Source organism: Cynara cardunculus (assembly GCF_001531365.2).
Source record: "Cynara cardunculus var. scolymus isolate 2C chromosome LG 3, CcrdV1, whole genome shotgun sequence".
In the NCBI taxonomy this organism is placed as follows: domain Eukaryota; kingdom Viridiplantae; phylum Streptophyta; class Magnoliopsida; order Asterales; family Asteraceae; genus Cynara; species Cynara cardunculus.
Window position 1 is genome coordinate 36,047,738 of NC_037530.1, and position 25,498 is coordinate 36,073,235.

General features: G+C 34.9%; 4 protein-coding genes across 4 annotated transcripts; 1 reads left to right on the top strand and 3 right to left on the bottom strand.

Annotated features, from left to right (window-relative positions):
• Window positions 1-619: 619 nt before the first annotated feature.
• LOC112509203 (uncharacterized mitochondrial protein AtMg00810-like) lies at window positions 620-1,015 on the bottom strand. The gene has a single exon (XM_025114058.1). The coding sequence runs from the start codon at window positions 1,013-1,015 to the stop codon at window positions 620-622; it is 396 nt and encodes a 131-aa protein (XP_024969826.1).
• Window positions 1,016-5,437: 4,422 nt separating this feature from the next.
• On the top strand, window positions 5,438-11,093 carry LOC112509835 (probable protein S-acyltransferase 7). The gene is made up of 5 exons (XM_025115014.1): window positions 5,438-5,533; window positions 6,201-6,383; window positions 9,008-9,304; window positions 9,415-9,648; window positions 10,434-11,093. The coding sequence occupies exons 1-5, from the start codon at window positions 5,438-5,440 to the stop codon at window positions 10,845-10,847; spliced, it is 1,224 nt and encodes a 407-aa protein (XP_024970782.1). The 3' UTR covers window positions 10,848-11,093.
• A 780-nt stretch (window positions 11,094-11,873) lies between these two features.
• On the bottom strand, window positions 11,874-14,502 carry LOC112509821 (mitochondrial import inner membrane translocase subunit TIM8). The gene is made up of 2 exons (XM_025114996.1): window positions 14,355-14,502; window positions 11,874-12,255 (listed from the first exon to the last, which is right to left on the bottom strand). The coding sequence occupies exons 1-2, from the start codon at window positions 14,400-14,402 to the stop codon at window positions 12,067-12,069; spliced, it is 237 nt and encodes a 78-aa protein (XP_024970764.1). The 5' UTR covers window positions 14,403-14,502; the 3' UTR covers window positions 11,874-12,066.
• A 2,813-nt stretch (window positions 14,503-17,315) lies between these two features.
• Window positions 17,316-22,741, bottom strand: LOC112509346 (probable serine/threonine-protein kinase At1g54610). Its single transcript, XM_025114257.1, has 7 exons — window positions 22,270-22,741; window positions 21,829-22,113; window positions 20,164-20,481; window positions 19,110-19,337; window positions 18,509-18,609; window positions 18,235-18,358; window positions 17,316-17,803 (listed from the first exon to the last, which is right to left on the bottom strand). Exons 1-7 carry the CDS (start codon window positions 22,600-22,602, stop codon window positions 17,462-17,464), a joined length of 1,731 nt encoding a protein of 576 aa, XP_024970025.1. The 5' UTR covers window positions 22,603-22,741; the 3' UTR covers window positions 17,316-17,461.
• Between the last annotated feature and the right edge of the window lie 2,757 nt (window positions 22,742-25,498).

Genomic DNA, 25,498 nt, shown 5'->3' on the forward strand with positions numbered 1-25,498 from the left:
TAATATTCATATAATACTAGCAGTCACTAACAGTCTTTCTACAAGTAGCAATTGAAGAGCATCGATGGACCATAGAAGTGTGGACTGTTTGAGGAAATAATCCCTTGATTTATTTCATTGATCACAATCGTGTGTGTGTGTATATATATATATATATATATATATATATATACACACACAAAGTATATAACAACTTACCTAACAAACTATCCTATCAATAAGGAAACTAATATCACTATTTGTAATACAATATACAATTACTAATAGTCCCCTGCAGTTGAAGCGGGAGCACGGCAGACGCTTAAAATGGACCGGAAGTTCTCAAATAAGTTTCATGGTAAGCCTTTAATGAAAACGTCGGCGTACTGATATGCAGATGGAACATGAAGGAAAGAATTTCACCGACCCGGACTTCCTCGCAAACAAACTAAATGTCCATTTCTACATGTTTGGTATGTTGGTGTTGGACGGGGTTACCGGACATTAACAGAATATACCAAAATAGAATGTCGAACCGGGACATGTAGCTTAAGTAGTATATTACGAATCCAGCATGATTCGGCACAGTGTTTGCAACGCCGGAATATTTAGCCTTAGCACTGGACCAAGAGATAGTAGGTTATAGCTTTGAAGTCCATGAAACTAGATTGTCACCAAGAAAAACACAATAACCAGATGTAGATCTTCGAGAATCAGGGAAACTCCCCCAGTCAGCGTCGGAGTAAGCCTTAAGATTATGTTGTGATGATACTTTAATATATAAACCAAAATCAAGTGTGCCCTTGATGTAGCGAAGAATGTGCGTCATGAAATTAAAATGAGGTTCCCGAGGAGCATGGATGAAGAGACAAACTTGTTGAACGGCATAGGTGATATCGAGGCGTGTAAATGTGAGATACTGTAGAGCGCCCGCAAGATGGCGGTAGAGAGTGCCGTCAGGTAGAAGGGCACCACCTGTAGCACTAAGTTTGGAAGATGTTTCCATAGGAGTGGTCATGAGATTACATGATGTCATGGACGCCTGTTAAAGAATGTCTTGAGCGTACTAGGCTTGAGACAAGAATAGCCCCTGAGTCAATCGAGTGACAGAAATCCCTAAGAAATGGAGTAGCACCCATGATAAAGTAGTGATAATCAATTTTAAAACCACAGGATTCTATATGGTAAGAATAATGTCGTCGACATAGGGAAGTAAGTATGCAGTGTGTGGCCCGTGTCAATAGACAAAGAATGAGTTATCACAAACATTGCTACGAAACCCATTGGCAGTTATAAACGTGGCAAAACGATAGTACCAAGCCTAGGGGCTTGCTTAAGTCCGTATAATGACTTGCAAAGACGACATACATAATGTGGAGCATGAGGATCAACAAACCCCGGTGGTTGGTTCATGTAAACAGTCTCATGAAGATCCCTATGAAAGAATGCATTCTTGACGTCTAATTGGTGTATCGGCCATGACCGGGAAATTGCAAGGCTTAAAACAGTTTGTATGGTTATTGGTCTGACAACCGGGCTAAATGTCTCATCATAGTCAATGCCAACCATTTGTGATTTTCTGTTTACCACGAAATGAGCCTTGCACCATTATAGAGTACCGTCGACATGAAATTTGTGGCGAAAAAGCCACATGCACCGGATAATACACCGATCCTTAGGGCATGGAACAAGTTCCCATGTATCATTTTATGTAATGCATTAAATTCGGTGGTGATGGCATTAGTCCAATTAGGATTCGAGAGGGAATTAGTGTATGATGAGGGCACAGGTGAAATCGGTTTAAAGGAGTGAGTGTGAAGGTTAAGGATGTGGCGAGGTTTGACAATGTCGTGTTTTGAACGGGTTGTCATAGGGTGAGTAGTGAGTGGCAGGTTGGGAAGCGGGTTGTGATGGAGGAGGAGGTGGTGGTGGTAGACTAGAGGGTGGGGATGGAGCGGGTAAGGGGTTAGGTGGAGGCATAGAATGAGGGTCGTGAAAGGGAAGGGTCAGGTTCGAGGAAGCGATAGGTGGAGTGAGGTAATGGCTCGGAGTAGGGGAATGTGGTTTGAACCTGTATGATTTTGTACGTGAATATATATATATATGTGTGTGTGTGTCTGTGTGTCTGTGTGTGAATCATGTATGATTTTGTACATTAACAATGTTTTTCTTGTTTTTTTTTAAATAGTTAGCGTTCTCATTTGTACCTGTCAATAAGAAAAAGTTTTCAAAGTTCATAAAATGGAACAAAATTAGTTCATAATTCACCATAAGAAAAAACTTCAATTTATAATTTATCAAACAAATAACTCAATTATTGAAATCTGAAGAGAAAAAAAAAATACAAATTCTATAATAGACAATACATTTGTTGAAGTTGTGATAGGTAAGGATAAAGGTCTTTCGTTGGAACCTGAAACTTGTTTACAAGTAGGAACTCAACTTGATCATAACACTATATAACATATGTGTATATATAACATTACCATTCTTGATAAAATTTCACCGTACTAATCTTCCGCTATAAAGTAATCCTAGTTGAACTTGGGTGTATGAATGTTTTCAAGAACATAATCGATTGTTTTCTTGATAACAATTATGCCAAAACTAAATAGAAAGGAAGAAATTGAGAAATAAAAGGATGGAGAGATGAGGAATTGGAGAAAGTAAATCAATTGCAACAAACAATAAGGGAAATGTCTATCAAGAAGTTGAATAGTTAGGAGGTTAAACTTAAGTTGAATGCAAAATAACCAAAAAAAATCTCATTTATTATGAAACATACAATTTGTCTATAGGGGCAAAAAAGTCTTAACTTAATTAGTATTTTAAAAACTCAAAAAAGAGAAAAAAAATATTAAAAAAAAGTTCCTATCCTTTAGAAGAAGTCATATCATACATAATGGATTTTTCTTTAATATATACATAGATTAATATGACGTTTTATTTATAAAAAAAAGTTGTAGATATTTATTAGAATATCCAGTTACATTCTAATTAACATCTTATTATAACACTGGAACATTTTATTTGTCTTATAAAACCAATTTTATGTAATAATATTTTGGAGGTTTTGTTACTTATACCGTTATTTATTAAAAAAATGTTTATTTTTTATTGAATAAAATATTAAAGAAAACCATATAATAATAAACATAATTAGAAATTAATGATTGAATTAATTTGTAAATGAGTAGACGACAACAAAAGCTAAGGTGAACAAGTGGTTGAAAGGGTGGCAACCGGCAAAGCATGTGCAATTGCTATGACTATTGACTATGACCACAAATTTCACCAATATCCCTTCATATTCTTCCATGTGTTTTTCCACCCCTAAAAATACAACCAATTTTAGGGGCTGTTTATCAATTATTTATAAGATAAGTGTTTATACGGTGTGACGTGCTGTAGCGGGTAGCATGACAAGGACTAAAAATCTCATCCGGTAAAAAACGTAATTCAAAGATCGATAATGTTACACGGTAAATGAGAGAGAATACTCTTACCAGGTAAGTGTTTAGTAGGTAAAATACGTTTACCAACAATCCATTTTGATTGGGGGTGAACAAAGGTGTGTATCGGTCCAAAATTCATGGAATTGGTCCGACACCGGAACTAGTTACACCAGTTCTTTATATTTGGGAACTGGTTTCGATACCGGGGGCCTGATGTCTAAATATTTTTTTAAAAAATTTATTGTTTCATACTATAAAAAATAATACAGTCTATTACAAAGTACCAACATAAAGAATTAAATGCTACAAATGGTGAAAACTAATCCGATTGTGGAACAGTAAGAGACTAAGAGGCAGAGAGAATTGATTCAACTCTTAAGGAATGGCGGTAAATGTAACCCTGAAATGTATATTAATAAATTTTTAGTTTTAGTTTATTAAATATATAATAAACATATAAAATAATTTTTATTAAAAAGATAGCGGATACCCATCAGTTCCGATTGCAGGTACCTAGTGGGACTAAGTACCCAGTCTCAGAACCGGGCCCAGTGGGTACCCAGCTGTTAACGGTTCCAAAAAAATGAGAAACGGAATTGAAACCAATCACATTTGTTCCAGTTCCAAAGGCAGGTACCCGCTTCCGTGCTCACCCCTAATTTTGATAGTATAAAATGTTACGCAATAAGGTAAGTGAAGATGATAAATATTGAAGGTAAGTGGTTACCCGATAAGCATTTGGTAAACGACCCCATAAATAGCTCCCAACATATCCTAAATTAAAACTCATTTCTTTATATTTCCAAGATATCAAATATAAGCTGGATTATTTTTTAAGCTTATTGAAAAACCCTGACTTGAAAAATCATAAACTAGTTTTTTTACAAACTATTTCATATAACATTTTAATAAGTTTTAGGTTTTTTTTTTTATTCTTTTAGGTACTTTTTACAGTTCTAGTTATCAATCAGTTTTACCAAACATGACTAGTTTATCAATTTAATAGCTAAATTTTCATCTAACAACTACCTTTTTAGTTAACAGATAACTTATTAGTTGTGTTTTTAACTAACATCATAGTATTATTCAATCCTAAGACCATGTTAAGGCTACAATTTCGACGAAATAATTTGTCAAAAACTGTTTACAAACATACAAAATCATGTCGATCTTACGTTCCAATTCAAAATTACATAATTCAAAAGACTAAAAAAGTGAAGCTTGACCAAGTAATAGCCGAGCAATGCGATGATCAAAAGTTGGTCCGGAAGAATGGCCAGCCATGCTAAAACCATCATTCGAAAAGGCTCGCAGCAATAGTCATCATGGCGCAGTGTGGTTCAAGACTTGTGTCTCACGCCACATTAAACCTGAGGCACACCATGGCGTAATGGGCAGTTTTTCTAACACGATATTTGATTTTACTTATTCTTTTAACATCTTATTTGTTAGTTTAATATATATAATTTAATTTAAATTGTTTATTATCATTAATTCATTGATTAATAATAGAATACACATGTTTATGTATATAATATTATATATGATATAGAGATTTGTTGTCATAATACACTGAAAAGCACATATCAATTAGATGGATCTACATCATCTATTTATTAACCGGTAAAAATAAAAATAATATTAAATAAAAATAATGAATTCATGTGATTTGTTAGAAATAAATAGAATAAAAAATTGATTTTTATATTTAATTGATTTTAATTTTATATAAATGAAATAATAAACTGACCGCCACGTTGACTGGGTTCGGTTGTGTTTGTTGAACTTTCTGTTTTCTTTTTGTTTTTTCCTTTTTTTTTTTTTTTTTTTTTTTTTCCGGTTTCTTCTGACGCTTTCCCTCTTACCATCTTCAGTGGAAACTCACCAAAACTCATAAAAGTCAAACCCCCTCACCGTTACAAGCCACTTTGACTTCTTCATCTCTCTACAGCTTTACTTCTAGAGACACAATTTGACAGCCAGTTAGAGAGAGAGATAGAGAGATGTATGGGGTACATCCGGCCAAGGATTCCGATGAGGCCGTCGGCAATGGAACAACGGAGGTGATCCGAACGTACCAAACCTGGAAAGGCAGCAACGTAAGTTGACTCGCTTGTTTTGTAATTTAGGGTTTTTTTAACTTGTTGGATGATTGGATCATGTTTTTGACTATGTATATGATTGTGATTACGAGTTGAGGTTTTTAAGATCGATGATTTGATTTGACGTGTTTCGGTTAGGTGGTCTTTTAAATGAATACTGTGAAATCAACGTTTTGTGACTTTGTTTAGTCGTTTAGGTTCTAGCTTATTGGAATCTAGGGTTCTCTTTAGGAAGTCGTTTAGCTGAATAGGTATATGAGATTGAAGACTGTACATTAATGGATGAAATACTATAGATGCAAATCGAGATGTAAGAGAAAGGAATTATGATTATTTGGGCCTCAAATTCAATTTTAAGAAAGCTTTGTGCTGGTGAACTAAGGTATTATGCTTATCATTTTGAAAGGTACTTTTATTCCCTTCCCCAAGGGGGCATATTCTTCCATTACTTGTAATATTGATTAGATACAATGTTTTGTTCACTGGCTGATGCCAAAAAAAATGTTTTGGATTTTTCCTTCAGGTTAGAGTGCTTTCAAAGACACTAGTGCTTATTAGTTATTACTTGGTGATATTCCCTTGTTAAGTGTGAACTTTCCTTAGCTATGTGAAACATGACTTGGTGCATCTTTCTCTAAAATTTTGCTCTTTTTCTACTGTGCAGATATTTTTCCTCGGTGGTAGAGTAATATTTGGACCAGATGTACGATCAGTCTTCCTATCAATATTCCTAATAGTTGCTCCGGTTGCGGTTTTCTGTGTATTTGTTGCCAGGAAGTTGCTTGATGAATTTGCACATCATCTCGGAATCTTGGTTATGGTCATAGCAATTGTGTTCACATCTTATGTAAGTTCTCTTCACTTGATAACAAATTCATTATTATGTTTGTATTGACATGGAGATGTTGGATTCAGTCTCTGCTCTGTTACATTCTGTTAAACATAATATTTAGATGTTAGATAGATCGAGGATAGAATAAACTAGTGGTTGAAAACTAGGATATGGCAAAGCTACTGAGCTTATCATGACCCTTTGCTTGAACTTGGAAATTACACTTGACATAAGACACTTAATTTTGCCAGAAAACTTTATAACCTTGCCAACACTTTGAAAACCAAGCAATTTACGTTCATGTTGGTAGTGACCATATTGATATAGAATCTTAGACAAGGAGGTCCTAGCCATGATGATGTCTATAAGCTGTACAACATAAAGCAAATCTTTTCCTTTTTTGGGCAAAAAATTAAGATTTTATTGATAAAGTATCTCAAAAGGATCCAACCAAAGATACAATTGCGGGGATACAAAATGTCATTTCAGATAGTGCCATGAAACTAAGATATTACTGTAATCACAACCCTAACCAACTTGAGGCTACTGAAATTAAAACTTGCAGTCCCAAACACAAGCTGTTGAAGATGAGACGCTAAAATAAACTTGAAACTTGCCATAAATTTGCAAACGAGCAACCCTCCTCTTGATCTGCCACAGAACCAAAATTGAACATGATGCAAACCCAAAGTCAAAACCTATCCCACCCAAATCAAACCAAAAAATCTTTATGTGAATGATACGGATGATTTGGATTCACCCTAAATGAAAGGAGAATAGAGAAGAAGAGAGAGAGAGAGAGAGAGAGAGAGAGAGATGAGAGAAATTGCTATTATTCATTCATAACCCTTCTGTATTAAAATTCACCTATATATACATCTCTCAAGAGACTTTGGCAGTCATTTCCAACTAACTCCAAACCTCTTCTCAACTAACCCAGTTAACTCCTGTATACTGAACCTGTTAAAATACTCAACAGCCACAAGGTGAAGGACACACCACAATGATGACCATGAAACAGCCCTCTGTAGATGGTTGAAAGCCGCCAGTAACTCCTTGACATAGAAAAACCAAAAGACATGGTTTATCCCTTCAACATTGGAATCCCTTAGCCACTGAAGAACCTCAAGGACCAGGCAAGTGATCAGATAGTTAGGTGCCATTATAGACGATACACCAGTGGGAGGTGGTGCTTAGCCTTTCGGTGGATACCAATCATAGGCCACTGTGACCTAGGAGCAATCACGATGAATCTCAATCTTGTGTGGTGGTGGGGAAGCGAAATGTAGGATTAGAGCGATCCTGAGGGGGGAGTCTCTGAAGAGAAGCTGAGACTGCCATTGAAAGTGGATTAGAGGGTGATGGGATTTGGGGATGTAAGCTTGGGAAGATCTTGGAGAAATCGAGGGTTGAGAACTGGGATTTGCACATCCAAGGATGTGATGACGTTTGAAGATGATGCCTTGCCTGAGATGGTGATGGTCGCTGGGAAAGTTTGTCAGAAAGCTGAAACTGGATAATTTGATACCATGGAGCAATGTAGGTTCACATGAGAATGAGAATCCCTGGGACCGTAGGAGTTGATCCCTCTACCTGAGGATAAGATTAGAGTTTGAAGTGTGGCTCAATTCCCATGAGAGAATTGGGAAGGTGATCTCATCCCTTATATAATGAATCATATGAGCAGTTGTGTGAACATCATAACAGCATGCCTTATCTAAGCTAATTGGGTTGGCTAAGTTGCACCTAAATTAATTATGTAGGTGTGGAACGCAATACTGAAGAGCTTGATCGATCTGGATTCCAGGAATTGTCTTTGCTTCAACTCTTATCTAAGACCAACTCCTTTCCGAGGATGATCCCACCACTTGCATTTCTCTTCATGACTTCGCTCATTTTATTCTTCGTTGACCTCTACCTTTCTGAACAACATCCTTATGGTGTAAAGATTGCACACGAAAAGCAAAGCACAAGGCAAGATGGCTGATTGGCCTTGTAGCTTGCCCTTGTTCATCAATAGCCAAGTGTACTCCAGATGTGTGCACCTATAATAGGTTTTGTGGATCACCATATACTCGTATCAGAGAGTAAGAATGCCTCAGCGTCGACTTCAATTACTTCACTGCACTATAGGCAGCATACAAGAAGTTCTGGTGAGATAAAATCGAACCTCGACAATACCTAGGAAGGCTACTTCACAGAAGTCCCCTCCCCCATGTGGCGGTGTGACAATGACAAAGTAAGATTCACAATAACAAGCAGACAGGGTAGGAGACATATGACCATCTTCTCTATTGCTCTCCCACATCAGATACATTATATGCCTTATTTTGTATTTACTTCATGGTCTAAATTATTATAAAGATTGCATGATTCGTTAAGGGTGTGCCGTTGTGGGGTTTCTTTTATGCTTTCGTCTTCAGCGGGAAAATCATCATATCAATCTCACTCCATTTAGAAACAAGAGTCCATGTTTGATTTTCGAAATAGATCATCTATGCATTTTGTTTGCTAAATATGTGTTGTTGTTTTAGTTATTTTACTTGGTTATATCATCAGCAAAGCTTGACATCTATGTGATAGAGCTATCACACTTAATAATGTTTTATTGAATTAGTGAATGTTACATTGGTTGGCAGGTTATAATCCTGCTTCTAATGACCTCTGGAAGGGACCCAGGAATAATTCCTCGCAATACACACCCTCCAGAACCAGAAATTATGGATCAGAGCTTAGAAATTGGATCTAGCCAAACTCCACAGTTACGTTTACCTCGCATTAAAGAAGTAATGGTGAATGGGATGACTGTGAAGGTCAAATATTGTGATACTTGCATGCTATATAGACCTCCACGTTGTTCTCATTGTTCGATATGTGACAACTGTGTGGAACGATTTGATCATCACTGTCCTTGGGTTGGCCAGTGTATTGGAAGGGTAAGAAACGTCATTCTTCTTTTTTTAATCTTTTTGCATGAAAATCCTGGGTTTGTTAGCTCTACCCAGAAAACTTACAGTTACAGTGATGTTTCTTTTGGTGGATGCAGCGTAACTACCGATTCTTTTTCATGTTCGTGTCCTCAGCAACTCTGCTTTGCATTTATGTGTTTGCCTTTTGCTGGGTGTATGTCATAAAGATCAAGGACAGTGAGGAGATATCGATATGGGCGGCATTAATCAAGACCCCTGCCTCAATTGTGCTCATAATTTATACTTTCATATGTGTCTGGTTTGTTGGTGGCCTTACCGTCTTCCATCTTTATCTCATCAGCACAAACCAGGTGAATGACTCACTAATCCTTTTTTCTTTTAAGTATGTGATATTTATATACGGAAACTCCTCACATTTGGTAAGGTTTAAACTAGAGTTGTAAACCTACCGAACACACAGAAATGGAGGCTTGTTTGTGTTCGTTTGTGTAACTTAACCAAACAAACACAAACGATAAAAGAACGGAAAATTTTGTGTTCATGTTCAGGTTCTTTTATGTTTGTCCATTAAGATGTTAAATGAACGTAAAGAAATGAACACAAATATACTAAAAGCAACCACCATTACTCATCATTTCGTTCCTAAAACAATAACGTAACAAAATGAAAAACCAGGTAAGTAGAAGAGATAAAAAAAGAATTCTAACAATTTAATTTAATTAACTATTTTACATATTAATGTCATAATATATAAATATATTTATATATATAAACAAATGCAGACGAACATATATGAAGGTAAACAAAAATAAATAAACAAACGTTAATGAAAGAACGAAACCATTGTCCATGTTCGTTCATTCAACTAAACGAACGAAACCATTGTTCATGTCCGTTCATTTATTAAATAAACGAACATAAACGAACTTCCGGCAGAACTGTTCACGATAGGTTTGCTAAACGTTAGGTTCATTTACAGGCCTAATTTGAACCCTGGAAGGCTGGGATGGGGCCAATGACCCTATGGTTGAAAGAGTAGTCCTTTGTGTACCATGTCATTTCCATGCACTTGGCAAGAAAACTAGATGAACCCATCTCTTAACATTTTGGTTATCTTCTTTTCTTTATCTTGCAGTCTACGTACGAAAACTTCCGGTACAGGTACGATCGAACCGAAAATCCGTATAACAGAGGGGTTGTCGAGAATTTCAAGGAGGTATTTTGGAGTAGCATTCCTCCTTCCAAGAACAAATTCAGGGCAGTGGTGCAAAGAGAACCTGAAACCTTACCTCGAGCCGCAGGAGGTGGTGGATTCATGAATTCAAACGTCGAGAAAACCCCAAGTGACATAGAAATGGGAAATAGGAAGCCTACAGGGAATAATGGTGATGAAATGTCGGGTGGTAATAACCGACGTTCGAGTTGGGGACGAAGAAGTGGAAGTTGGGAGTTACCGAGCGATATTGCTTCGCTTGCATCGGGTCTCGGAGACTCGAATCGGATAATTGGTGGAAGTAGTGGCAGCTTGGGTGGTCAAAATAGGCAATGACAATGTGTGGTGTAAAAGACCAAAAAGCCAAAAAAAACAAGGTTATTTTGAGTGTGTTTGTGTGTATATAGATAGAATGGGGTAATATAATTATAAGCAACCCCTTCTCATTCTGGCTTATGATGTAATACTCCTATATACATATATGTGTGTGACATTTGTTTCTTGAGTTGCTAGGATTATAAATCTTAGGGTACATAGTTTTTGGATGTATTATATACATACATACTTTCTATTTTGTTTTTATATTAATGGTAACTTCATCTCATTTTTAAATGTGTTCGATACAAGTTCAAAACCGCAAAATGAGATTAGACCGTTTGTTGGTTTGGGTTTGGCTTTGAGATTGGCACGACACGGGTGTAAATTAAGATAATATGGGTCGAACCAAATTAGATCGTCAATTGGTTTGGCTTCAAGATGGCGTGGATTAAACCATGGTAAAAGATGTACGAAACAATTAACGATATTCATGATTTAGAGCAATAAGCAAGTTAGAGCTTCTCCAATTTAAGGTTCTTACAAGCAAAAAGTATAATAATTTCTTTTAAAAACCTTAATTGTTTTGAGTTTTTATACAACATTGGTTATTACCTTGAAGTTGATGTGAAATGACAATTTCTTAATTTTTTATGTATTTATTTATAAACATATAATAAGTATCGAAGTTGAAAAAAATATATGGGACCCACAAAGAAATTCTTATAAGAATTATCATGGTAGACTTTCATGTAGGTTCTTAATTTGATGAATTGAAAGTCATATGGCAATAAAAAGCACAAAAAGTAGGTTCTTATAAGAACCTCCATTCTCCGAGCATGCATTCAAAGGCAATTTAAACCTTCGGCTAAACCCGACTCATTTTGATTCGATGGGTTCGGTTCTCGAAAATAAGGCAAACAAGTATTTGCAATCAATACCAAATGGACCTATAAATGAATGCTTTGTGTCGTTTGTCTAGTGGTCGGAAAAAAATTAAAATCAAAATATTTTTATGAATTCAAGAAGATAATAGAAGAGATAATAAAGAGTAAAAGTGAGCATGGACTCTAGAAATAGAAAGGGATGTTGAATTCCTGTTCAAAGAGAAGCAGAACAAAATCACAAGATTTTAAAGTACATGACATTTTATAACTGATTGTGAGGCAATGAGAAATGGAAATATCATGTGTAGATTATGAAACTTATATGAGTAAAATCCGATGGCGTTTTCTTGATACTACTGCATGGATTGAAAGCGTTTGACTATCATGATGCTCATGTCCATGTAGCGTTGTGCGCAGTTTGAGAGGCAACTCGATTCACTCGAACTGAACTTGCTTCCAGGAGTACTGGTGATGCACTTATCCCAGCATGCACTCGTCAGCTTTGCTATCATCTCATTTGCCATCGCTCTTTCTTTTTCTTGCTGCACCAATTCCAGATCAGGATCACATATTTTGAATCAACCCAATTACAACTCGTAGAAAATACAATTGCTAACTTGGGGTTGCACATTAAACATGTAGTTGCAACAAAAAAGGATGGTCAGATATGGAATCCAAATGTCGGTTATACCAAAGATGGAGCCCAGGCAGAATAGCCCCAACCAAATCTTGTCCACAAATGTTCTATTACAGTAAGCAGAGAGAAGTCTAGAACTGGACTGGCGAGAGTGAGTTAAACAGGTGAAAGAATTTCAGGAGGTTTTAACTTCAGATGGGTAGTTTAGTAATTTAACTGTCTTGTCTAATCTCCCCTGATTTTTGTTTCACCTATTTTGGTGGAATACTGTTCTAACTCTATTTACACACAGATCTAAGCAAAAGTGTGGAAAAATGTAAATATTATGGCTCTTTATGGTATTATATTGTTCAAATAAAAACCCAATCAACAACAGTAAATGTAGAAAAAGTGTTTTATCCTTTAATCTATTGTTTCTAGCCATTAGTATTATTGTGTGTATGATTAGCAATCCTAACAAAAGAAGCACATATTCAACAGTATCAATTTATCCTTAACAAGGGTTGAGATCTCAAATTTCATTATGCTGTTACATAGTAGTACCCTACGTTGCATATGAAAAAAATAGGATTCATAGGATCAACAAACGGACATAGCTTGAACAAGACTTTATCCCAAACATCAGCTGCTAGGTCCCATACTTAAAAAATACTTGCCTGTTTGGTTTGCAAAATTCGGTAGGATTTGGAATTCGATTCTGTTCCAATTCTGCGTTTACTTTAAAGGAAAGTGCGGAATTGAAATCCCACAAAGATTGGATTTAGAAATCCCATGGGGGTAGTTGGTATTTCATAGGATTGTTTGTAATAATGTTCTAAAACAGTTTAATAACATTCATTTTGTAATAATTAATTAATGAAAGGTAAATTTTTAATCATTTTAATAATTATTCTATTGTTTGTTTTTATATATTATCTATAAAAAATAGAATACAATTCCATTCCAGATCCCACAAACAAGACACAACAAAGATTACAAATCCTTCCACGAAATCCAAATCCCTCAAAAACATTCCGTCAAACCAAACACATCCTTACGAGATTGCCTTCAAAATCAAACTATAAATATTGCAACAACTCTTACATCACTAACCACCAAACCTTCTCTAATAAAAAAAACTCTGAATATTTGCTATACATGTCAATAAGTGAATAAAGAATGGAAAAAACCATTAATGTATTGAGCTTGAATAAAAGATGAACCAACCCTAATTGTATGTGTATATTTTGTTTGATATTAAGTATGTGAAAACTTCAGTTGCCTTTTAACACTAGCAAAGAAACAAAGCTAATCATGTACCTTCTATTGAACATCTGAATCTCCAATTCTTAGGAAACAATGCTAAAAGATTTACCATCAATTCTATGCAAATCTCATGATACAAAAAAAACCCAAAAATAGATAATAATCTCATCTCAGTCTTTACTCATCACCTACATATGCATTCATGCCACTGCTAGCAGATAAAACATGTAGAACCAAAATAACCAATAATGTCACAGCTTCTTCTTCTTCTTAAGCTAAAATATGATCTCCCAAGTAAAGAAGAAGGGAAAAAAAGAGCAGTGGAAATCAAGTTGAAGTTAAAATCTTGTTGAGCACAAACAACAAAGATGATGAAATAAGATCACAAATTCAAAAAACAAAATGTCATGAATTACCACAAAAAAATAGAGAAAACTATCAAATAAACATCAAGGATATATGATCTAACACCCAATTCAGAACAAAATTACTGATTCTTGACCAAATGAAAGCAAGGCGTAACCTCGATTCCAATTCCTAATTATAATTCAAATAACATATGCAGGGTTTACACACGTATATATAACACAATGGCCAAAGCACTATCATCTTCCTTTCTCAAACTAATTAACCGTAAATTAATCATAAAGCACTTACACAAAAACTCAAATCAATACTAATCACCGAACCAATTTCCCAAATTTGGTACATACAAATACACACATACGGAAACAATGCAAATTAAGAAGTAGAGCTTACATTGATCAACTGCTGTAATTGGGGATTGCTTAATGCTGAAGCGTCCATGGAAATTGAAGCTAGAAAACAACTTCGCTGATCGACACAGAAACGGGACTAAAAGTTCAAAAACCCTAAAAACCCTACAAATGAACACTGAACGATGGTGGTAAAGTTACAGCATGGCGAGGCCCGTTTTTGTTAATAGTTCTAATTTGGGCTTAAAAGCCCATAAAGAAATGAAATTTATAAACTCGTTATAATTAATTTTCTAAAAATCTTTAATTTTATATTATATTTTATTATTTTTTAAATAATTATATTTCTTCTAAAGTTGTAAAAATCTTTAATTATATATTGTATTAAAAAAAATTGAAACTCGTGTGGACAGTAATTTAGTAACTATATAGATTTTTAAATAATGTATATAAAAAAAGTGTTGTCTAAATAATATAACCAACAATGATCATAAGATGTTATAAACGTCATCTTTATTTTATTTATTTATATTAATTATAATAAATTTATTATCATGTAGATACAGATACAAATATACATATTAATATATTCAAGTTTCATGTAAATAGAATTATGCATATTAATTGTAATTTCATATGTATATAATGAGTTCTTTAGTATATTCATTAATTGTTATGTAGTAATGGTTATGGTGGAGGTGGTCCACGGTGGTAATTGTGGTGACGATGGACAGTGGTGGTTGTTAGGCGACGGTGCATGTGGAGGTGGGTGGAGGAGGTGGCCATAGACAGTGGTGGTCAGTAGTCGACAGTGGTTGTGGAGGTGGAGGTGGTGGAGGAGATTGTTGTAGTGGAAGAGGATGTAGAGGTGGTTGCCAGTGTGCCCGGCGACTGCGACTAGCGGTGGTGACAATTAAAACAAACATCATGTTAATGTTATATTTCAAACAAGGGTGGATTGGTAATATCTTAGTTTCTATTTCCTTCTTGTCCCGTCTTGTTCCTCCTATTTTGGTAGAACAAGAAAAAGTTTTTTTTTTATCTCACAATGTCTCATCTTGTCTCTGTCACATATCGCACCAAACATTGAACAATGAGTTCTTGTCATCTCTCATGTCACGCCAAACATGAGACATCGAGTTTTGTCATATCCTATCCTATCCTATCCTATCTCATGTATCAAATGCAGCTAGTAGAGGAAATGTCAACGTACATCCTATTTTCTCATACCCTGTTTCGTGTGTGATATATTTGATTATTTCGGTCTGGTACCGACCTTGATCTTATAATCATATTATACATAGTAGAATCTATAAATAAAAAAAATGGAACCAACTCTTGTCGTTCAATATCTACTTGAACTTGCAAACACGAATGTTGCTGCATACAAGACGCATCCATGGGAATCTTACACGTCATCATCTACTAGATTCGAGTTAGTCCATTGTTCTCTCTTTTAGTCGTACGTATTCTTTTTCTCTGTGAATGTTTGTCTTCCATGGTAGTTAGGTAGCCCGCATTAAGGTGACTCACCTTCAATTGTAAGAAGCCCTTCTCAACCCGTATCTTGTTCATTCTGAAAACACGCCTTCTTATTCCATATTTTCTCGAATCTTCATGCATCATCTAATATTTATGCAGAATGAACGAACAATGTGTTATTAGAAATGTGTTAATGTATACAGTTTTTGTTAAACCCTGAAGAACAAAATTTATTTACATATATTATTAACATGTAATTGGGTTTTTTTCACAATCCAAAAAATCAAACAATGGTTTTGCTATTTGATGAGAGATGTTTGGCTTCATATTTGATGTATCTTTCACTTAAAATAAATCCAAATGTGAACTATGGATACCACATCTAGGTGGTTGTTTGTTTACCTTTTAATAGTTCCATTAAGAAGCAGTCTCTGAACTGTTAAGAGGTGAATCTTGTTTGGCAAAAAAAAAAAGTCCGCCTCTTAATGGTTCTAAAACTCTCTGAATGATTTTGTATCATAGACCTCCCTTAATCATTAAGAGCCCCAATTTCATTGTAAACAATTACCAAACAAGTATATTTCATTTTGCATTATATCATGAGAACCTCTTAATCATTCTGACCACTTAATCATTCTGCATCAAACCATTCAGCAACTGTCAAACAGCCCTTAATTATTTGATTGAATAAATAGACCTAAAAACTTTATCAAACATTTTATCATAAAATATGTGATCATTATAGCATACATTTGTAAAAGAACGAAATTATATTAACCAAAAAGATGTTCTTACACTATTATTGAAATATTGGATACGAGTGTCATTTGATCCACATGGCACTTTTGATGTTGACATGTCAACAAGAATGACCGGATTACAACGTTTCCAATAACTTAGTGTCTAGAAAATGAAATAAAAATATACTGGTATTTTTCATTAAAAAAAATAACTACTCGTATGCAAGGTTGTCGTCTCATGCTACTACGGCAACTCTCTTCTCTATAATCAATTAGGGGTGGTTTTTCTACCCATGTCGAATAAAAATACGTCGAGTCAAATATTCTTCATGTAAAACCTACTTAATTTAGATCAAGAAAATAGTATGATTTTCATGAAACCATGTGCTATGGCTCGAATCTGAAGTCAATCATATATCTGGTAGGTACAATTGACAATTAAATCCAATTTTCCCATTATTTTCTTATTCATAATAGTTCAGAAACGAAAAGAAGGCCCAAATCCAAGTTGTTGAAGAATAATATTGTTGAGTTTCTCGATACTTTGTCTTGTGTAACACCCCAAGTTAATTACCGACTTACATTTTATTATACATGATAAAGAAAAAAAAGACGAAAATTGTATATAAACAAACAAGAACCCTAAAACCCTAAACCCTAAACCCTAAACCACAAGTCCTTGCTAGAATTTGTTTTGCAATGTTCAATTTTAGTTGTATTTGAATAATGCTTGCTGTAAAAATACTGAATAAATAATTTTAAAAAAAGAAAAAGAAAAAAGTGGTAAAGCAAATGGATCTTTGTACAACTTTTGGGTGGATTGATTATACATTTAACACTTGAAAGAAGAATTGCATTCAAGAAAGCTATGGGACAGCAAAAGGAATGTTGAAATATCTAATGCCAAAAAAGATCCAACTTAAAACTTCTACCTTCGGTTGCGACGAACTGCTTCTTTACTTTTGAATCTAAGATCCATCGATAGACTGATAGAGGTCGGAAGGAAGGCACGGATGAACTTACGAGATGATACTTTACGGGATCGTTCCCTTCTATTCTTTCTCCTTGAAGGCCCGCCTTCTTTCACTGATCTTGAAGAATTTGAGTCGAAAATTGAAGAGCTAAATGAAGTGTCTTCAGCTGCACTGAAAGAAACCGGGACGCTATTCTGTGACGGATCAAGAGGGTATCCGACAGCGGCATCTCGATGGGGAGGTGGGAATTTCTCACTCTTGCTTTTCGCGTTTGCTTGGGTTACAACTCTCCATCTCTGAAGATGAAAACCAAGAAGACGGGATTTTAATCATTTACATCAACAATGAGAGATGAAGTTGTGAGAATATGTGGAACCCTCGTTAGATTACTCTCCAAAAACGTTCTTGCAGAGAAATGGTTCGAGTCTAGCCGAAGTGGGACTCTAACACACCCCCTCAAACAGAGGCTATACAAGCACAAATTGTCCCAAAGTGTCGATAGGGGGTTTAGGGCTAGACAAGCGCAGATTACCCCTGAAACGGTAGACTTTGGCTCTAATACCATGTGAGAATATGTGGAGCCGCATTAGATTACTCTTCTAAAGAGCCAGAAGAGAGGTTCCAACATAATCAATTAGAAAGAGCCAAGTGTAGTTGAAAGGGGAATCTTAACAAAAGTAAAATCGCTGAAGAATAAAAGGAGGCAGAAAGAAGATATTCAACTCACATCTAAGTTCGATTGGATCTCGGCATTGGCCTCCGGAGCTGGAACTGCACGGCCAACCCGATCACGGGTTCTTACTTTTTTGTTTCCATCAACAGCTTGAGATTTCCCATTTAAACCTCTTTGCCTAACGAGAAACAACAATTCAACTTGCATCAGTATATAAGGTAAACCAAACCAACCCGGTATATCCCATATGGAGGTGGGTCTGGGGTGGGTAAGCTAAACAAAAAGATGATGGGGGTAAAAGAAAAAAAAGAGAAAAGAACATAACAACCTTCTGGCTTCCTCATCCCTCAATTTGACATCCAATTCTTTGCTGGGGGGATATTTTGGTAATTCTGATGGCTCACAAGCATATGGTTCAGTGGTGAAGAACTGTATACACAGGGAACAACAAGATTTAGAAAGAAATCAGCCAATTCAGCGACCTTTTGTTCCTTTCATTCATTAAAAGAAGTATCAAGTGATGTTCTGATGAAGTGATGACGGAGATAATAAGTCTACTTTGAAAGGAGGCAGGAGCCAGAATCCTTAAAAACATTAGAATTTTGCTTATAGATTCAGTAATCACACGATAAACGCGTCATAATTCTGCAATCATTAAAATAGAATAGGCAAAACTCCAGAAAGGAGACAATTATGCTTTTAATTATAACTCATCATTATCAGGTGAAGGTACTTATAGCCAGTAATGATCAATTGCTACGATATGAACACCTCAGAAAGCTGTTTCAGACCAAAAATGGTATATTTGAGCCTCATTTTCAGCTCTCATTCGGATCAAAGTATAGAACTTTTATAACTGATTGGTCCAAAGTTCAAGTGTATATCGTAGGAATTTGACTATTAAATCATTGCGAAAGAGAATAACTCACCTCACTGTTCAGGGATGCAACAGCAGTGCCACGCAAATCAGGATCAATTGAAAGAAGACTCTCTAATAAAGGAAGAGAAGAAGGTGGAAAATCTTTGAAAGTTTCTGCTGTACAACGCTTGTACGGCTGTTGTGGCTTAAACAGAGTGGCATTTGGCAAACGGGATCTCTTCCAATATTCTTCTGATGGGGAACCGCACAACTTGAATATCTTGTGTAGTTGTTCGACCTAAAGTTAAAGCGATTAATATATCATACAAGACTTATCAGAGCATCCAAATTGGGATGGTGTCACTAGTTAACTCATGTACTCCTCAATTGCATATTTTATGCCAACATTACCTTCTGTGCTTGGTATAATCTCCAGAGAATCAGAAGAAGAAAAAAAGCAAGAACGATACCATAAAGTGGATGCTTCAATACAGCAAAGCGGAAGCAATTCATATAATATAATGCACTTAGTACAAAGGATGGTTTTCATACATTACATCCAGCAAGAATGAAAATGCTTGGTAATAATCAACTTCAATTAAAGAGGTGATTGCTTGATTGTCAAATACTTAAATGGATATAGCAATGTAAGGGAAAGTTCAAATGAGAACCATAAATATATGCACATATACATACGTTGATGCATATACACTATCAAAATATGTACATCTGCCAATTGTATATTCATCAATGTATAGGCACTAAATATGCATTAGTACATATAGTTACTCAATTTATAGTGTATATGCATCCATGCAGATATTGGTTCTCACGGTTCTCAAAATATTTATAGTTCTCATTTGAACCTTCACTTAGGTCAGAAAATCATTGATATGCTTCAAGACATAAAATATCACAACCATGCCACTTCCCTAAGTAACCATTAACAGTCCTCAAGTGCACCTTGGATGTGGTAATCGTTTAGCTTAACAAGTCCATGTAAAGTTATTTACTGTATTATGAACATAGAGTACAACTTCTTAGCATCAATCTGTTAATATGAGGCAACTATTGTGTCGGAAAAGATAATGCATAAATCCAATCAAAGTAAGAAGGTTTTCTACCTCTGTCCGTCCTGGCATTATTGGTTTCCCAGCAAGAAGCTCTGCCAAAATGCAGCCAGCACTCCACAGGTCAACACCAACACCATAATAAGTGGCCCCAAGAAGAAGTTCTGGAGGTCGATACCAGAGAGTAACGACACGGCTAGTCATCGGTTGCTTATGTTGTGGATCATACAAAGAAGCCAATCCAAAATCAGCTATCTTAAGAATCCCATCATTGTCAATCAGCAAGTTGGATCCCTTGATATCCCGGTGTAGCACACCATTCTCATGGCAATGCTCGAGCCCAGAAAGTAACTGTTTGATGAAGCACTTGATCTGCACACATGTAAGGTATTAAAAAACCCAGAGCGAAGAGTTATTATCATATTTCATGGGTGAGAAGACAGTGAAGAAATAAGTTCTTCAAGAGATTCAAAAAAACTAAAATGCTGGAGTCAATATCTTTTTCTGCCAATATGAATGGCCAAATAGAACTTCAAAGCCATGTTTACTGCGTGATCTATCAGTTTCACTTATAAAGGCAGTCAAATTTTGTGAGAACATGTTGAACCCTGACGGAGGCTAGACGGAGATGGGCACAGGCTATCCCCGAGTATTGAGAGGGACTAGACGGGTGAAGGGATATACCTTGACTTTGATATCATTTGAGAAATGGTCCAAGTCTAGCTGACGTGACAAAATTGATGATAAGAGATATAATGCATGTTCCAGTAAAACCTCATCTCTCGAACTACCAAAAGCAGCGTATAGCCGCATACTTCAAAACATGCATCACCTTTAGTTTGCCATATGTCTCTCAAATAGCTTATGAGTTAACACTAGCTTTTCAGAGGGAGAAGGTCCCAAATTTTTTGATAAAGTTCATATCTGGAACCACTTCATTGTCAATATATTTTAGTTCCATGCTTACTCTGAATAACAAATTCTCTGGCGATTCACCTCAGCAGGATAGAATTTACCACACACAGTATAAAAAATATCATTTATGAAAGTTAAAAGTTGATTCTTCGTCTGTTCACCACTTCAAGAAATTTCAGAGGAGGCGACGTTATATATTCACTAGAAGCGTCCATGAGACGATATTTTGAGAGTTTAAATAGAAGCACAACATAAAACATTAATAGGACAACCTGATGTCATCTAAGTGACATTTCAAAAAACGGCTTACAATCAATAGTTATTGTAGTGTCCTGAAGAGGAAAGATTTACTGGTCCTTACCAATAGTATTTCGTAATGTTGGGGCATATGACTTTCCACGGTCAACAGCAATGCAATACATGATTGAAAAGGTCATTAAATAACATTTAACAGTAACTAAACCATTAGAGTTTATAAGCAAAATAAAATATCATTACACAAGCATGGCATGGACCGAAATACCCAATGGCACAAGAAAATCAAGAAAGATCATGGGGAGGCACAGTAGACAAAATTATAAGAGACACACAAACACATAAACCACAAGCGATAAGACTAATACAACTTTGACATCTTAGCAAAGCTGCAACTTATTAATCCACATTTGATGACAAAGTTTCAATTGGCTTCTGCTTTCTATAAGCAACATAATCTGAACCACAAATTAAGTTTACAACTAACAAGAAGAGGTTTGTATCTATGTTAATTGGGAATAAGAGAACAATCTGGATCTTGGAAATTACCTGAGGCTCTGTAAATTTGACACCTTGAACAGCAGCAAGACCAGAAAGATCATGTTCCATGTATTCGAATACGAGATAAAGACTGCAAGACATTCTTGATGTAACCAATCCTTCAAGCTTTATAATATTGGGATGATTAAGCTTTTTCAAGATAAGAATCTCTCTTGCCATGAACTTCACACTCTCTGGCTCTAAATTATCAAACCTAACCTTCTTCAAAGCAACTATTTTCCCTGTTATTAAATCCCTAGCTTTATATACATTGCTATACGTCCCTTGCCCAATCTGATCATCAAGCAACAAGAAATTTAAATCAATTAGTGTCAGCATCTCATAACCTGCAGTCAATTAATCAATCCACGATTGACGTATAGAAAACAAATCCTTCATATCTCCATGAATGAAAGTGTGATGAGATTCAGGGGTTTAATTTAACTTCACCTTATCAAGCTTCTCAAAAGTATTAGCACGGCGAGGTGTCCAATCTTTGATGGCATCACCGGCGACGGCGGAGAGCCAGGACGGCCATCCTTGAGCGGTCTTCAGGCTATACTCCGGCCTCGGCCTACGCCGGTCAGACAGCCGAACTTCGCTTCCGGTTTGTCGGATCCTCCCAACAACTCCATCCTTTTTATCATCCCTAACCTCATCCAACGGCACCTGCTCGACGTTTTGTTTAGGTTGCGTGGTAGTAGACTCTGCCACACTCCGGAGACGTGCGTTTGACTTGGACCGGCGATCTGGAGTTGCTCTGGTACCGAGCACACAGCCCATCGCTCAACCTAGTTTGCCATTCACTATAACAAAAGCAGGTATCTGTTGTCTGCAAAACCACCAACAGTATTGCATTAAATTGTGAAGAATTCCGATGGTTTCCGGAGATTGACGCCGGTGGCGGTGAGCCGAGTACAAGTTGCACAGAAACTCTGTTGGCTAAATACGCAGATGACAGAGAGAGTAAAAAGGAAGTCAGTTTTTTAGAGTCTTTTTTCTCTTTTAGATTTGGATTTGGATTTCGATTTGGAGTTGTTTTTATCAACAACTTTTCAGGCATCGTTTGATCAATAATTACATATTTACCACTCAAATTAATATTCATTCGGGTCAATTTTTTGACCTCACAATTTCAATCTTTTGAACCCTAAAGTGTTTAAAAAATGAAATTAGATAATATATAAAAACTTATATGAAATATAAATAAAATGGATTTTCTAATTAATATAAAATATATGATTTTTTTAATTGTTTAAGAATATAAAATTGGATTGGAAGTAAAGAACAAATTATAATTATAAGATGAAGAGATTGGGATTTTAATTAGATCCGACACAACATGTTACTTTCTTCATGATTCACATATTATTGTTACAATTATCATCAAATTAATCATTCTAATATTAAGTTATCTATATCTTTTCATATATATATATTATGGGATCATTTATTATTTTACCAAGTAAGATAAAAATGTTCCAAATATGTTTTAATAAAGCATGGTTTCTTTTATGAACCGTTCATTCGTATTTTACTCGCGCTTTTCATTAAAAAATTATTTTCACTTTTTTCGCCTATTGTATCTTTTATAACAAATCTTTTAAAATGTGCCATATTTTTATTGAGATAAATTTCTACACGTCATCCAAATTCTCCATCAACACAAACTTTTTCGCATGTCTAACGAATTTGTGTTATATTTTTAAACAATTTATAATATGCATATTGTATTATATATATAGTTGGGTATACGTAAGATTAACATGTTTTCTTGAGACTCGTAAAATCATTTTTTTACACTTAAAACTTCGTAACAAAAACGATTTAATGATATAAAAAACTATGTGTGTGTATAGAGGTGAGGGGGTGGGTGGACATTTTTGTCTTAAATTTAATGCTCTGATTTGTATTGTCTCAAATCAAGAATGAAAAGTCAAAGCAGCAAGAGAAAGACACGGCGTCTAGACTCTATTTTATTTATTTATTTTTTTTTTTGAATTTCCATTTTTCACATGAATTTAAAATTTTCTATTATTAAAAAAAAACATATAAATTAGTCTTCATTCACCAAATAACAAAGCAAGTGGAAAGTGTAATTATAAAAAAATGGATGTTTTGATTTCGTCAAAAATGGTACAAATATAAACATTTAAGTTAAGGTTCGCGTTACACATGCTTTTCTTTATTTTTATTTTTAATCCTTTTTTGTGGTATATTAATTTTTTTTAAATATTGCAATTTTGGCTTCTTATAGAAACTGGTTTTCTATAAACCCATTCGATAATGTCATCATTAACTTTATCGTGTTTTATTTCAAAAGAGGTATTGTCGAACAGAATGGTCGTTAAAAACGAGGCTACTATGTTTGAGAATTATTTTCTTTATAAAAACTTTTGACAACGAACAATTTGTTGTTTTGTGATAATATTTAACATAAATAGTTGAAAGAAATGAGGTTGCGTATGGTTCAATTAGATCGAAGAAAACCGATTAAACTATATCAATTTTTGGGAAGTTTCGAATAAACCCAGTTAAGTTTTTTTGTTGATTTTGAATGACTTCGGGTTTTTTTTATTTTTGTAATTTTTTAATATCCCACACCCCTCAAGGTTTAACCTATTCACCATTTATACCACACACAAAAATCTGCATCCAAAAATTGGTTGAACAGATACACGAGATCATGTTGGGGCCTTAATAGGTCCACCCCTACACATCATCGGATTTGCAAAAATAGCGACCTATGCCATTTTCCGCATCAAGCATGCATTAAACTAGAAAAGAAATAAAAGGTTCTAAATAATATCATTTTTACCTAAATCTCAAGAATCTTAATGACGTGAGACATGGCGTGCAACGAGATGAATCCAGAAGACTTGGTAGCTAATGCAGGTCGTGACATTTTTGTAAACGTGTCTTCTGATTGGAAATCTCTATATCATATATAATGTTACATATATTATATATAAACATATTTTTTTTAATATTACTTGATGAGTAAGTTGTATTAAGCTTGTAAGTAAGATTATATATATTAAAAACAAGAGTAAACTACGATTTTTGTCCCTACTGTTTGTAAAAGATTGGGATTTTCGTCCATGTGGTTTTGAAACTACGATTTTCATCCCTATGGTTTGTAGTTTATTTCTGTTTTTGTCCCTATAGTTTTTAATTTATTGTTGTTTTCATCCATGAAACTAAATCTATTAGAAATTACTAGAAGGGTACTCATGCAATGCATCGAGACACATTTCCATTTCAATGTTTCGTTTTATTTTATTCATGTCGATATAATACAATTTTATGTGGTTTTGAGAAAGCGATAATGTTTTTATTTTTGAATAAAATAAAATTTTGAAAATATCATATAAAATTTACAAAAAATATATTAATATTAGTATCAAATTATCTAATTAAAAGTTCTTGTTTGTTTATTTTTTTTTAATTCAAAATTTTTATTATAATTTAATTTAACGAATTAACTTAATTTAGGTTTAATAATATTTTTTTATAAAGATAATAATTAAGTATTCTGTTAGAACTCAATAATTATCCTAATTATATTTTAGATTTTTTATATTTTAAAATGAGATGTTTATCTTCTATATGATTATTTTTATCCGCAGTTAGTTACACGAATTCAAACATTGAGCTTTAATAAGTTGTACTTATGCAC

Excerpts from the sequence above, each read along its gene's own strand:
- LOC112509203 (XM_025114058.1), bottom strand. The coding sequence starts at position 1,015 with ATGACATCATGTAATCTCATGACCACTCCTATGGAAACATCTTCCAAA.
- LOC112509835 (XM_025115014.1), top strand. The coding sequence starts at position 5,438 with ATGTATGGGGTACATCCGGCCAAGGATTCCGATGAGGCCGTCGGCAAT. Across the intron at positions 6,384-9,007 it reads CAATTGTGTTCACATCTTAT|GTTATAATCCTGCTTCTAAT; the intron begins GTAAGTTCTCTT and ends ATTGGTTGGCAG. Across the intron at positions 9,649-10,433 it reads ATCTCATCAGCACAAACCAG|TCTACGTACGAAAACTTCCG; the intron begins GTGAATGACTCA and ends TTTATCTTGCAG.
- LOC112509821 (XM_025114996.1), bottom strand. The coding sequence starts at position 14,402 with ATGGACGCTTCAGCATTAAGCAATCCCCAATTACAGCAGTTGATCAAT. Across the intron at positions 12,256-14,354 it reads AATTACAGCAGTTGATCAAT|CAAGAAAAAGAAAGAGCGAT; the intron begins GTAAGCTCTACT and ends GAATTGGTGCAG.
- LOC112509346 (XM_025114257.1), bottom strand. The coding sequence starts at position 22,602 with ATGGGCTGTGTGCTCGGTACCAGAGCAACTCCAGATCGCCGGTCCAAG. Across the intron at positions 19,338-20,163 it reads TAATGCCAGGACGGACAGAG|GTCGAACAACTACACAAGAT; the intron begins GTAGAAAACCTT and ends CTTTAACTTTAG. Across the intron at positions 18,359-18,508 it reads AGGGATGAGGAAGCCAGAAG|GCAAAGAGGTTTAAATGGGA; the intron begins GTTGTTATGTTC and ends GTTTCTCGTTAG.